This window comes from Callithrix jacchus, chromosome 15, assembly GCF_049354715.1.
Source record: "Callithrix jacchus isolate 240 chromosome 15, calJac240_pri, whole genome shotgun sequence".
Classification (NCBI taxonomy): Eukaryota; Metazoa; Chordata; class Mammalia; order Primates; family Cebidae; genus Callithrix; species Callithrix jacchus.
Window position 1 is genome coordinate 27,886,107 of NC_133516.1, and position 13,139 is coordinate 27,899,245.

The window sequence follows — 13,139 nt, forward strand, 5'->3', positions numbered from 1 at the left end:
ATTCAACACCAGCAGAGAGGAGTGCTGGTGTTTTCTGTCCCAAACGCCACTCTGACTGTCCACCTTTCCCTTTACACTAGTGAGGAGGCTGCAGTGGCTCCAGAAAACGTTCTGTACGTAGGAAAGAGGTTAGCAGCCCTTCACGACTGCTCTCTCTAGTGAGACTTTCTCCCTAGCGTGGTCCCTCCCTTGCCTATAATGTTGCCTCTCAGAGTCCCCCAAATTCTTCCTCATTAATCACAAGCCCTGGGCAATCAATCAGGAACAGCATCTGCTCCTCCTCTATCTGATGTCCTCACCACCTCCGTCACTGCCTTTACTTGAGATACTCTGGCAGCAGTCCATCCTCTGCTTCACCGTGGTCTGAAGGATGACCGCCAGCTGACTCACTCCCCACCCTGGAAGGACAGATTGCAGCACCCACCCATGGCAGCCAGGGTGTGAGAGGAAGTGACCATTTGGGATGTCAGCCTCCACTAAGTACCCACTGAGCAACGGGAGAAACCCATGATTTCGAGGCCTTAGATCTACTTATTTCTTAACTGCAAAGACCCAACCTCTTGATCACTCAGGGGACTTGATTGGGGAGTGTGGCTGTAGTGCTATTCCAGGGGCCAGGGCAGCCAACTGGGAATATATCCCTCTGTTTAAACCTTCTGTTTTAGGGACTAGGGATTAACGCTATTTTTATTGTTGCTGTTGTTGTGTCCAGCAATCTTAAAGTGGGGGATGGGAGAGCAAGCCACACAGCCTGAGATGGGAAATAGGTTTCTGAATGAAGCTGTAGCAAATGACCACAAGCCAGGTCAATAATATGATTCCACAGCAAACCAGGCAGCCCGGGATAAACAGGTCAGCAACAAAATGCAGCACACTCAGGAGATCTCTGGGGCCAGACACATGCCTTCCTCACCCAGAGGGCCCAGGGCAGTCTCCAGGAGGTGTTACGTCAATGAGGATGGCCATCACAGACCATTCTCCAAAATGACCAACATCAGAAGTTGGTTACCTTTGGAAGGTGCTACGTCAATGAGGAAGGTCATTATGGAAGATGCTGTATCAACAAGGACGGTCATGGTGGAAGATACATCCACAAGGGTGACTGCAATAAGAGGTACTGACGTGAAAGGTGTTGAGTCAATGAGGACAGCCATTATAAAAGGTGTTCGGCCATCACGATGAGGTTACAGGAACAGGGACAGCCATTATGGAAGGTGTCACATCAACTAGGATGGTCATTACTGGCAACGAGACAGTGTCGGTGTTGGGACCAGCCAGTGACCTTAAGATAAATATGCCACAAATTCAGGCGTATGAAAAACTAAGTTGAGGCACCAAGAGTGCTGAGATGGGTTTTGAGAAACCTGGCTCCAAAGCACATTGCGTGTGTAGGTGGAAGAAAGAAACAGATGGTTCCTCCTGAAAGGGAGAGACACTGTGGGGCCGAGCACTTTCTACATCCCTTCCTTACAGTAGAAGTTGGCCCTACTGTTAAGAGCTAGTGCCAAGGGAGGAGAAAGGAGGCTTGGAACAAAACACAAGCTAGAAAACTTGGAGTAATCAAGAATTTAATCCTCATTAGACTATATTCTGCTTCGCGCTTGTAGGTGGTCTCCAGTTATAAATCAGATACTGACGGATTAACTGTGAATTACATCTTTCCAGATAGCGGGTCACTTAGCAAGTTGTCATTTCGGAGATGGTGGGAGATGCCATTTTAAATATCAATGAAAAAAAAGACACTGTGGGGTTATTGGTTAATAACAGAGCTATGCCTCTGCTCCAGGGCCAAACTCAGGGTTTTGTTAATGATGCACCACAGACCTCAGGCATCAGAATATCTTGTCCTCCTCTTTCTCTTGTCTTGCCTACCGAAGCTTTATTGCACCCTTTATTGCAATTCTTATACCTACACCTTTTGCTATACTGATTACACTGAGAAGTGTCACAAACTCAAATACTGAAAGACAACATAGGGAAGAGGGTCTTTGTTGAATTAGAGGGTGCAAGTTCTACCAACCACTTTGTCATTTAGGTTTTTTCAAAACATGCAAGACAGGACTAGGCCAAACCTGCAGGCCACCAGTTTGTAGCCCCCCGGTTTCCATGTTTGAATCCCTTCCAGATGGTGAGCCCTTGGAGGGCAAGGGATAAGGGCACACAGAGCTAGACACACAAGGGGCCTCCAATATCTACAAAACGAACAGAATGTGTCACCGAAATGAACTTGGACTGGGCTTCTTTTCAAGACCTTTTAAGAATTCAGGGATGTGAAAAACCAAGTTGAGGAACCAAGAATGCTGAGATGGGAGTTTTGAGAAGCCTGGCTCCAAGGTACATTTTGTGGGTGGGTGGAAGAAAGAAAGCAGATTGTTATTCCTGAGAGAGAGAGAGAGAGACGGTGGGTCAAAGTACTTTCCTTTTCATGGACTGTATTCCCTCCTTACAGTAGGAGCTAGCCCTGCTGCTGAGAGCTATTGCTAAGGAAGAAAGCGGAGGATGGGAACAAAACCCAGCTAGAAAATTTGTGGCAATGAAGCACTAATCCTTATTCTGCTATATTCTGCTTTGTTCTTACAGATGATCTTCAGTTATCAATCAAATAATAAATCAAATTCTCTAGGCCTGCTCAGTGATAGGCCCTAAAAGTAGATAGGGGAAAAAGAAAAAAAAAATCACAAGTTGCTCTTCATGAAAAGCTGTTCCAAGTGGAGAAGGCATTTTTGGGTCATCAGCGCCTCGATTCCTAGCAACTTAACACTTGTAGTCTGTCCCTTCTACACAGCCCAATTCGTGCAGAAACTAACGTCAGGCCTTTTTGAAGATGGGGTCTATATTGAGAAATTTGTTTTAATGCAACAAAACTAGTGAGTGCTATATTCATACCTGGCTTTAAATTGTTTTTATTTTGAAAATATTTTAAAGGCAAAACTACAGCGATAGAAGGCAAGTCGGTGGTTGCCAGGGCTAAGGAGTACGGATTTATTGCAAAGGAATCTGGGGGAACTTTGCAGGATGATGGAAACGTTACACCATGCACTTCACAAGACCCACTGAACTATACAATTGATACTAGTGCGTTTGATGGTATATACATTCAACCTCAACAGAGCTGAAAAATACCTTTACATTTAGATAAATAATACGTGAAGTACAAAACAAAGTAAAACAAAATGTAAAAAGTCATTCTCTTACCCTTGAATCTGGTTCTGTTCCCAAAGGCAACCACTATTACAGTTTTTGTACACTCTTCCAGAAGTAATCTATGAATATGCAAATGTGTATTTATATACCATCCCTATTTCATTTTATTTTACCAAAAGATTGCACGCCATACTTGACTGTTCTGGTCCTTGTGTTTTTCTCTCCATAACGTATCTTGGGAGTTACTCCATATTAGTTTACAAAGACCTACCTCATTCTTTTCAACAGTTGCCTAACATCCCATTGTTTGGCTGTAGTGTAATTTACCTAACCTGCTTCTAACCATGAGCATTTGGGTTATTTCCCGTCTCTAGTGACTAGGGCAAGGAGGGGAAGATGCCAGTGGGACATACCTTCCCACCAGCATTCCAGGTTCCTGCCTGGAACTTGAGTTGTATTCCTGGCAGAGGCAGAGGCCAGTGAGGCTACAAGAAGTTACGTTGGCTGGGTTTTGTGGTTCACGCCTATAATCCCAGTACTTTGGGAGGCCAAGGCAGGTGGATCACCTGAGGTTGGGAGTTCAAGACCAGCTTGACCAACGTGGAGAAACCTTGTCTTTACTAAAAATACAAAATTAGCCAGGTGTGGTGGCACATGCCTGTAATCCCATCTACTCAGAGGCCGAGGCAGGAGAATCACTTGAACCCTGGGGGTGGAGGTAGCGGTGAGCCGAGATTGCACCATTGCACTCCAGCCTAGGGAACAACAGCGAAACTCTGTCTCAAAAACAAAAAAGTTATGTGGAGGGTTTGGCACCATTCTGATTGTGGTGGGCTTCTGCAAGATGACCCAAGCACTGTTTACAACTTGGAAAATGTCTTCTAGGCCAGGCATGGTGGCTCACGCCTATAATCCTAGCACTTTGGGAGGCCAAGGTGGGCAGATCACCTGAGGTCAGGAGTTTGAGACCAGCCTGGTCAACATGGTGAAACCCCATCTCTACTAAAAAAACAAAAAAATTAGCCAGGCATGGTGGCACCCCGTTCTAATCCCAGCTACCCAGGAGGTGGAGGCTGGAGAATTGCTGGAACCTGGGAATCGGAGGCTGCAGTGAGTTGAGATTATGCCACTGCACTCCAGCCTGGGTGACAGAGTGAGACTGTCTCAAAGGAAAAAAAAAAAAAAAAGGAAAAGAAAAATATTTTCTATGTTCTGTGAAGATAAGAACTTGGCCCTGGCAGATATAGCCAAGGCTGAAGTGCCTGATAAGACTGTCAGAAACTTCCAAGCCAGTTCCAGAGTAATCCTCCATCTCTCAGCACAGATTAAAGGCCAGGGCCCTGCCAGGTTTCCCTCCATGGAGCTCTAGCTCTGGTTTCACAGACGGGCACACTCCAGCCCAGTCTTGGCTAATAACACCCGCTCACGAAGATAGCTGCAATCCCCAGGCGACCGCTGGGGTGTTTCCACCCCCATCTCAAGTGTAATTGGGCATGACACTAAGTTGTCATAAAACTGGACCAGTCAGTTCCTTGGCTAACAGGAAATTCATGTGTCTGCAGGCACTTGCTCACAAAAGAGTTTTCAAAACTTGTTCTAGTGTCTTTTAGAATAACTTCATACAGCTTTTCACCGAGCAGCTTCACCTCTAGGAATTTCTTCCACAGGTATCCTTATATGAGCCCAAAGTTGACAGCACTGGGATAGTAACCCAACCATAGTGTGTAGGAAGCAAGAGCCTGAAACAATCTTAATGTCTCCCGCTAGAGACCTGGTTATACAGACTATGAGAGCCTGTAATTTTGGTCTAGGTTGTCTGCCTATTGAATAACAAAATGTTCTTCGTGGGCCTGATTCAAATGATCAAAGTGTCTTAGTTTGTTTTGTGTTGCTATAAAGGAATGCCTAACGCTGGGTAATCGATAAAGAAAAGAGGTTTGGCTGGGCCTGGTGGCTCACAGCTATAATCCTGACACTTTGGGAGGCTGAGGCTGAGCTGGGTGGATCACCTGAGGTCAAGAGTTCGAGACCAGCCTGGAAAACATGTTGAAACCCTGTCTCTACTAAAACTACAAACATTAGCTAGGTTAAATGGCGGACGCCTGTAATCCTAGCTACTCAGGAGACTGAGGCAGGAGAATCACTTGTACCCAGGAGGCGGTGATTGCAGTGAGCTGAGATCACGCCACTGTACTCCAGCCTGGGCAACAGAGCAAAAACTTTGTCTCAAAATAAAAAAAAAGAAAAGAAAAGAGGTTTATTTAGCTCATGGTTCTGCTGGCTAAAAGGTTCAAGACTGAGCATCTGATGAGGGCCTCAGGCTGCTTCCACTCATGGCAGAAGGCAAAGGGGGGCTGCTGTGCAGAGATGACATAGTGAAAGAAGCAGCAAAGGGCAGGGGGTTCCTGATGGGTTCTTTTTAACAACCAGCTCTCTTGGAAACTAACAGAGTTAAGAACCCACTCACACCCGAGAGATCCACCCGCATGACCCAGCACTTCCCATTAGGCCCCACCTCCAGCACCGGGGATCAAATTTCAACATGAGATTTGGAGGAAACAATCATCCAAACTATAGCGCAAAGTCATGACAATTCTCACTAACCAAGGAATTTGTTCTAGGCCAGTCTAGTGCACACATCATTTCATTCAGGCCTCCAGCCAGCCTCAGGGTGCTGCTGTCCCTATAGGTTGAGCAACTTGCCCAGCTCACCTGGTTAATAAGCGGTGGAGTCAGGATTTGAACCAAGTATTGACCAACTCCAAAGCCTGTCTGAGTGAGGCTGTCTCCAAAAAGCTGGAAAGGCAACTCTGAGCCCATGAGGTCTTTAGCTCCAGTCCTTCCATTTCTCTGCCCTCCTCCCTCCACCAATTTCCAGCTGAGAAGCTGAGCCCTTTGAAATGTGCAGTCTGAGGACATGGGGAATGCAGCAGTGAGCAAGAACTCAGAAGCAGTGACCCAGAGAGCCTGGTGTTTGTATCCTTGGAGGTGGCCTAGGATGCAACTCCAGCGAAACTTGTCCGCAGGGCAGTTGACGTGAAGACAGCCCATCAACATAGGCTGAACCCTCCTGACACTGTCCCTGGTCAGACTCCAGAAAAGCACAGACTTCCAGTATGAGCAGTAGCAGATAATAACTCATCCCACCCTGTTGTTTGGTTCTTGGTGTGATGTGTGCCTCTCCACTATGGCTGGTGGCTACTCTATGTAGGAGTTGAGTGTCTGCCTGGGTCCAAGAGATGCCATGAGTCCTTCAAACTCAGGAGGGCCTTCATCTTACCACCTCCACATTCTCTGTGATGTTCCAGAAACTGCTTGCCTGCTGTAAGTTGTTCTCAGGGTTAAACATTGTTTTAGCCACACGTCCTTTTCTGAGATGGTCAGATGTTCCTGCCTTCAGGTCAGTAACAGAAGATAAGGCGTCTGTTTGGATACATATGGCATGTGCCTGGATGTACACCATTCTAGCTCAGCTCCCAGCTGGACCACACATCATCAAGAATTGCAGAAGCCCTCTCATGGCTCCAGTGAGTGGTATTGTGACACGGCAGACGCCAAGGAAGTAGGCAGACCCAAAATAAAGACAACAGCCTGACTTCAACTCTATACAATCTTTGGACTGAGGGCGTTGATAAAACTCATTTCTGGAGACTGTAATTACCCAGGCAAAGGCAGCAGATTGTCACCTCGTACATTTTTGCTTTTGGCACATTTCACCCAGAACCTTTGATCTTCTGTCATCGAGGGTAGGATCATTTGTACTTCATTTAGAACTTAAAGAAAGTTACTGCCATCTGTGCTCAGGGAACAGTTTTAATTTTCTTTTTCAAGACATTCCCAAATTTATTATTTGAGAATATTCACACCTTGAGGGGAGGCATTTACTGGCCTTGCAGTCCTATTACCGAGCTGGGATCTGGAGTCATACTCCCGGGGCTGCCAGCTCAGCATCGTTACATACCAGCTAGGGTGCCCTGGCAAGTCATGTCACCTCTCCGTGCTTACTAACAGGAGGTTAGTAGGAGTACTTGCTTGAGGATGGAGAGCTAAATGACATGCAGACCAACTCAAGACCACCTCCCTCATTTACATTCTTTCAGGAGAAAATCACTTCATTTTTATCGTAGAACACTGTAGAACTTATGTTTCATCTATCAAAGTTATTTTTGGCTGATGTCTATTTCAGAAATATGTATGTTTACATCTCCAACCTCAACACATTTTAAACAAAATTATGTTCAGAAAGTCTTGACTTCTATTCCAAATACAATAGGATCAAGAATGTCAGGATCCTGCTGGGCACAGTGGCTCACGCCTATAATCCCAGCACTTTGGGAGAGGGAGGCAGGTGGATTGCTTGAGGCCAGGAGTTTGAGGCCAGCCTGGCCAACATGGTGAAACCCCACCTCCACAAAAAATACAAAAATTAGCTGCTCATGGTGGGGCACACCTGTAATCTCAGCTACTCGAGAAGCTGAGGCATGAGAATCACTTGAACCCACGAAGTGGAGGTTGAAGTGAGCTGAGATCATGTCACTGCACTCCAGCCTGGGTGACAGAGTGAGGCTCCATCTCCAAAAAAAAAAGAATGTCAGGATCAAGTATCAACAAAGGGAGGTGCCCTACGTTACTGCACACAAAGCAAGTGCTTGCCAACAACCGAGTACATGGTTTGGTGGTCCTCAAGTGATGTCTTATGCACTTTATGCTTCATGGGATTGGTTAATGATATAAGGGTATCTTCCTGTGTTTCCTCACGCTTTCAGAAACTGTTGGAGATTTTGCATCCCTGTGCAGTGGGTTGCTATGATTTTTCCCACATGAGGTAATGAGATGTATGGTGTTGCTTAGTGTTTTTGTGCAGAATGTTTTCAGGAATGGATTACTGATGTTAATCAGAATATGCCTATGTGCTAACCCCCAGAGGAGTGGCAGGCACAGCAAATGCTCAATGTGTTGGCTATTACAAGTAGCAGTAGTAGTTCCTACTTTTAAGAACTGATAGACCAGATATAAACTCAAGGCTACAAAGAGGTGAGAGAAGAAATTGGCGCTCCTCACCTGGCTGTCTAGAATGTTGCCAGCTGCCCGGGAGATGATGGACAAATTACAAGGTTGTAGGAAGTGGTTTGAAATAATTTGATTAAGGCATAATTTTTATAATTTAGAATGATAATTAAGGGGTATAAACTTTTCTTCTTTTTTGAGACAAAGTCTTGCTCTGTTGCCCAGGCTGGGGTGCAGTGGCATGATCTCAGCTTACTGCAACCTCTGTCCCCTGTGTTCAAGTGATTCTCATGCCTCAGTGTCCCACATAGCTGGGATTCGAGGTGTGCACCACCATGTCCAGCTAATTTTTGTATTTTTTAGTACAGATGTTGTTTCACTATGTTGGCCAGCTTGGTCTTGAACTCCTAACCTCAGGTAATCTGACCCCCTCAGCTTCCCAAAGTGTTGGGATTACAGGCTTGAGCCGCCACGTCCGACTAGATATAAACTTTCTTAACCACCAAGGCAGAGAACCCTAGCCACAAGTCCCCCACATCAGTAGTCTTATCATCTCCCACTGTCCCGCCCACCCTTCCTCAATCAGGGGTCTTTCTGACCAGCAGACTCTTCTCCCTACCCACTTCCCACCTCACCCCGTGCCATCCAAACCCAGGTCAGCACTGCTAGACAAAAATACAGGTGAGGCTTGTGTTATAAGCCAAGGGACCCAGTTCTGTTTTCTTTTGGCAAAAAAAAAAAAAAAAAAAAAAAACCACTGGTGAGCTATTAGTAACATCTATCTAGGGTGGTGCTTCTGAGACTCTTGAGAATCCACTAACATTGTCCAGATTCTATTTGCCAAATTGGAGAGAAGAAAATGCTTCTTTCGTAGATGCTGGTGAAACAACAATGAGGAGAGCCTGGGAGAATGTGAGAACAGGCACTAACACATCGATGGCTGGGAAGCACACCAGGACAGGCTCTCCACGGGCAACACGGAAATACTCATCCGAAGTCCTAAGAGCCTCTCTACTCTTCATCCCAGCAGTGCTGCTTCCAGAACTGTAGGTGGACAAAATAAGAGTGTGCAGAGCAGCACAGCCAAAGAACACATTCTCAGATATATCAAAATGGGATTATCCAGTTCATACTATTTTATAACCTCCACAACATGATGATAATGGTTCACCCCTTCGTGTCATTTTCTAATCTGTGCTACGTAATTTCAAGTGCCTTTTTATTGAATAAGACTTATTAAAATTGATACAAGTAACGTTGTTGGATATGTTCTATTTTTTTTGAGACGGAGTTTCGCTCTTGTTACCCAGGCTGGAGTGCAATGGCGCCATCTCGACTCATCACAACCTCCGCCTCCTGGGTTCAGGCAATTCTCCAGCCTCAGCCTCCTGAGTACCTGGGATTACAGGCACACGCCACCATGCCCAGCTAATTTTTTGTATTTTTAGTAGAGACGGGGTTTCACCGTGTTGACCAGGATGGTCTCGATCTCTTGACTTCGTGATCCACCCTCCTCGGCCTCCCAAAGTGCTGGGATTACAGGCGTGAGCCACCGCGCCCAGCCCATTTTCTATTTTTAATAGGAAAAACTGGAAGCAACCTAAATGTCTAACAACTGGGGACTGGTTAAAGCCGTACGATGGGACGCTCCCAGTTCTGTGTACATGAGCGCGCATGCGCACACAATGAGGAGGCCGCATCAAAGTGAACAAGGCAGTTTGCTCATAGATACCTTTTTTCCATTTTGGTTATATTTATTGCCACTTTTTCTACAATAACCATATGCTACTTAAAACATCTTAATTATTAACTTCCTTCACCCACATTGATAGCCAGAGAGAATGCCCAGAAGAGTGTGTGTGTGTACACTGCAAGGTGTGCAACCATCATAGATGAAATGGCAGCATCTGAGGTGAGCCCTGGGGCTAACATATCTGACTCCACGTCATGCCAATCCGTGGGGATGTGGAGGAGGAGCTGGGGAGGCTCCTTAGCCCTGTCAGTTACACATTTCAGACATAGTTCCTCATTTGAATCGGAAATATGAACACCCACACTCACCCAGGGTGTGTAAACACATCATTGGATCTGTCTACTCACATTTTTGGCAAGAAACAGTGGTGGCAAGATTGGGGTCATTGACCCAGATTCTGGTATCTGAGTGGTTCTTAGAAAGCAACCAAATTGAGGTTTTCAAAAGGCCGTAATCCCAAAGTAACCAGTGTTGCACTCCCAGAAATGGGGGAGTTGGTGGGGATACCTAAGTCACACCAAGACACAAACTTTCCTTTACTCTTCAGCTCTGCAGTGACACCGAGTTCATTTTTACTCTGCTGAATATTTCCTTGTTAAGAGACTTCCCGGATTTATAAAGCAAATCCACTGTGCCAGGACTCTGGCTTTCTCTATCCTTTCAGGACAGACTCCAGGAACTTCTCGAAGGCCTTTGCCAGTTAGATCTTGAAGACTACAGGCAACTGCTCCGACCACAAAAGCTCTCCTCTGAGCCTGATGTGGCCTCAAAGGGCCGGTTCCTGAGACCATAGGGAGGAACTTAAGAAAGTGAAAGGGAAAGGTCCTACCTAGGCTTCTATATATTGAACCACGAGACAGGGCTCAGCCAGTCAAGGACTTCCTGGAAGGGACTCCATTGGAGCTACTCATGACCAAAATGGCAGCCTCCCCAGATCACAGGGAGAAATGAGACCAGGAACAGAGGCTCTCATTATTAGCAATGCCTTGATTTACACCCTATTCTACTGGAGGAGTTCTCTACTGTTATCACAGAAAGCCAAAAATATCTCAAACAATTCCCAGAGTTTCAATAAAGCTCCAAGATTTGTAGGCACACATTTTTCTCAGCACACATTTACACATATTTTCACTTCCTTTTTATTCTTAAACTATTTTTTATTCAAAGAGAATCTTGAAAATTCAGTCCTAAGAAATTATAGTAAAAATTCATTGGCCAGGTACAGTGGCTCACACTTGTAATCCCAGCACTTTGGGAGGCTCAGGTGGGAGGATCACTTGAGCTCAGGAGTTTGAGACCAGCTGGGTAACATAGTGAGACCCTGTCTCTAATATATATTCATCATATATATATAAAATTCATGCCGTGGTTTAAATGAGGTTTTAAATTTTCTATTATGTAGCAATATATCACCTGATGTTGAAGAATGAATGAGGAAGCATTCCTGGAGCTTATACTGATATTTTACAAGCTCCCGTCTTATATTTGTAATGATGGCAGTCACCGGGAGGCCCAAGTTCAACCTCACCTGCGTCCTTTATTCCTTAATCTAATTTACCGACCTCAAACACAAACCTATCTTAAATGCAGCAAAGGGAGTCAAACCCGCACGGCTTCTTGGAGCACTCTATTAAAAAAATACAAAACCTGTACCAATCTCGCGAAACCTGTACTAGCCTCACATCAAGTTCTTACATGAAGAAACCAGGTTATTTACTACGTTCTATATTTCCAGGGCCCACAGAGCACTTCCTGGCTGGCACAGGTCGCTGGGACGTGACGGTCCCTTCCCCCAACCGGAACAACTCAAAATTTACACACATCCCTGGAACAACAGCATCCTGCCGTTGTCCACCGCCCACAAGCGATGATCTGGGGCGCGGGAGTGTCCAGTCTCCGTGGGGGCGCAAATGCCTGGCGACTTTCTCTGGGACGTCTAAAAGAAATCTGGGCGCTTTCACTTTCGCATTAATGCTCTTCAACTTTAGGAGAGGTGGAAGGCAGTGCGCGGACGGGGAAAAAGGGGATCTCGTGGGAAATTCGGACCTGAAAGCACTTTTCTTGCACCTTCTCCCTGGACGGGACGAGGAGGTAGAGGGCAAGCCTGGAGAGAAAAGATCTCTTCCACGCCCTGCCTGAGTGTCCTCAAGAACCCCGGCAAAGACCCCAGGGCGCACGGCGAGCCATGTTGGACCTGTCGCCGGGGCTCGGCTCCGGGTCGCTCCTTTTTCCGCCTTCACGGCCAGCACCGGGCTTATCCTCCAGGATCAGGAGGCTCCCGGATCCGGGACACGCTCACGTGCCGAGGGCAAAGTTGATTCCAGGAGGGAAAGGCCAACGCGCCCGACACGGCCCGCGCGGAAGCCGGACAGTCCCCGGGACCCGGAGCCACCTGCTCGTTTTGATTTCGCCGCCCCCGCCCTCTCCGCACCCTCGCAACCTCGCACCCTGCGTCCGTCCGCCGCATCCCCGCCCGGATTCGGCTGGCTAGCTAGCTCACCACTCCGCGCCACCCACGTCCATAGCCCGGCACTCACCTGCCCCGCGCGGCAGGCGCGCGGCACCCAGCAGCAGGACCCCTAGCAGTGAGATCGGGACCCCGCAGTTCAGGCCGGCCATGGCTTCGGGACGCCTCGGCCTCGGTGGGGAAAGCGACTGTGACCGGTGGCTCGGAGCGGCGGCCGCAGGCGCCCTAGCCAGGCGCAGCCGCGCTCCGCCCCGCCTCGCTCACCTGCGCGCAGGCGGACCGGCCCGACCCCGCCCTGCGCAGCAGGAGCGCGAGCTGACCTGGCGCGTCCCTCCTCACTCTCCTCCTCCCCTTCCTGCCTCAGCCACCGCCTCTCCTACCCAGAGCGCAGGGCTCCTGGGGTCGGGTTGCTGGGTCTCCTCTACTCCCCATTGTGGCGTTGGGGCGGACTTGTCCCCTTCTTTCCCGGCTTAATCCTCCTTCCCAAGTCTGAGAATGATCAGGTCTCTTTGTCCAGAGTCACGAAGGTCTCCCATAGAGGAAGCCAGACTACCTTCCCTTTTCTGTCCAGGAGACAAAGGCGCCTCGTTTTGGCGGAGAATCATATTTGGGGACCACCCAAGCCCTCGATCCTCTGCTACCTGACTTGGCTAGAGGTCTGCTGGACTTTAAAGCCAGTGGTGCTACAGCTACTGTTTGCAGGAGAGTGAGCCTGCAGCCTACTCCACACAGATCACCTGCAGTATTTCCAGACAGATAACCTGGGTC

The 13,139-nt window shown here is 47.5% G+C and overlaps 1 protein-coding gene across 2 annotated transcripts in view; it reads right to left on the minus strand.

The window, feature by feature from the left end:
• CDCP1 (CUB domain containing protein 1) overlaps window positions 1-12,624 on the minus strand; it is a 71,217-nt gene extending 58,593 nt beyond the window's left edge. For both annotated transcript variants that reach the window (XM_054245557.2, XM_002758268.6), the window contains exon 1: window positions 12,442-12,624. In XM_054245557.2, the coding sequence (XP_054101532.1) occupies window positions 12,442-12,523 (82 nt within the window). In that variant the 5' untranslated portion in view covers window positions 12,524-12,624. The remainder of the gene's footprint in view (window positions 1-12,441) is intronic.
• Window positions 12,625-13,139: the final 515 nt, after the last annotated feature.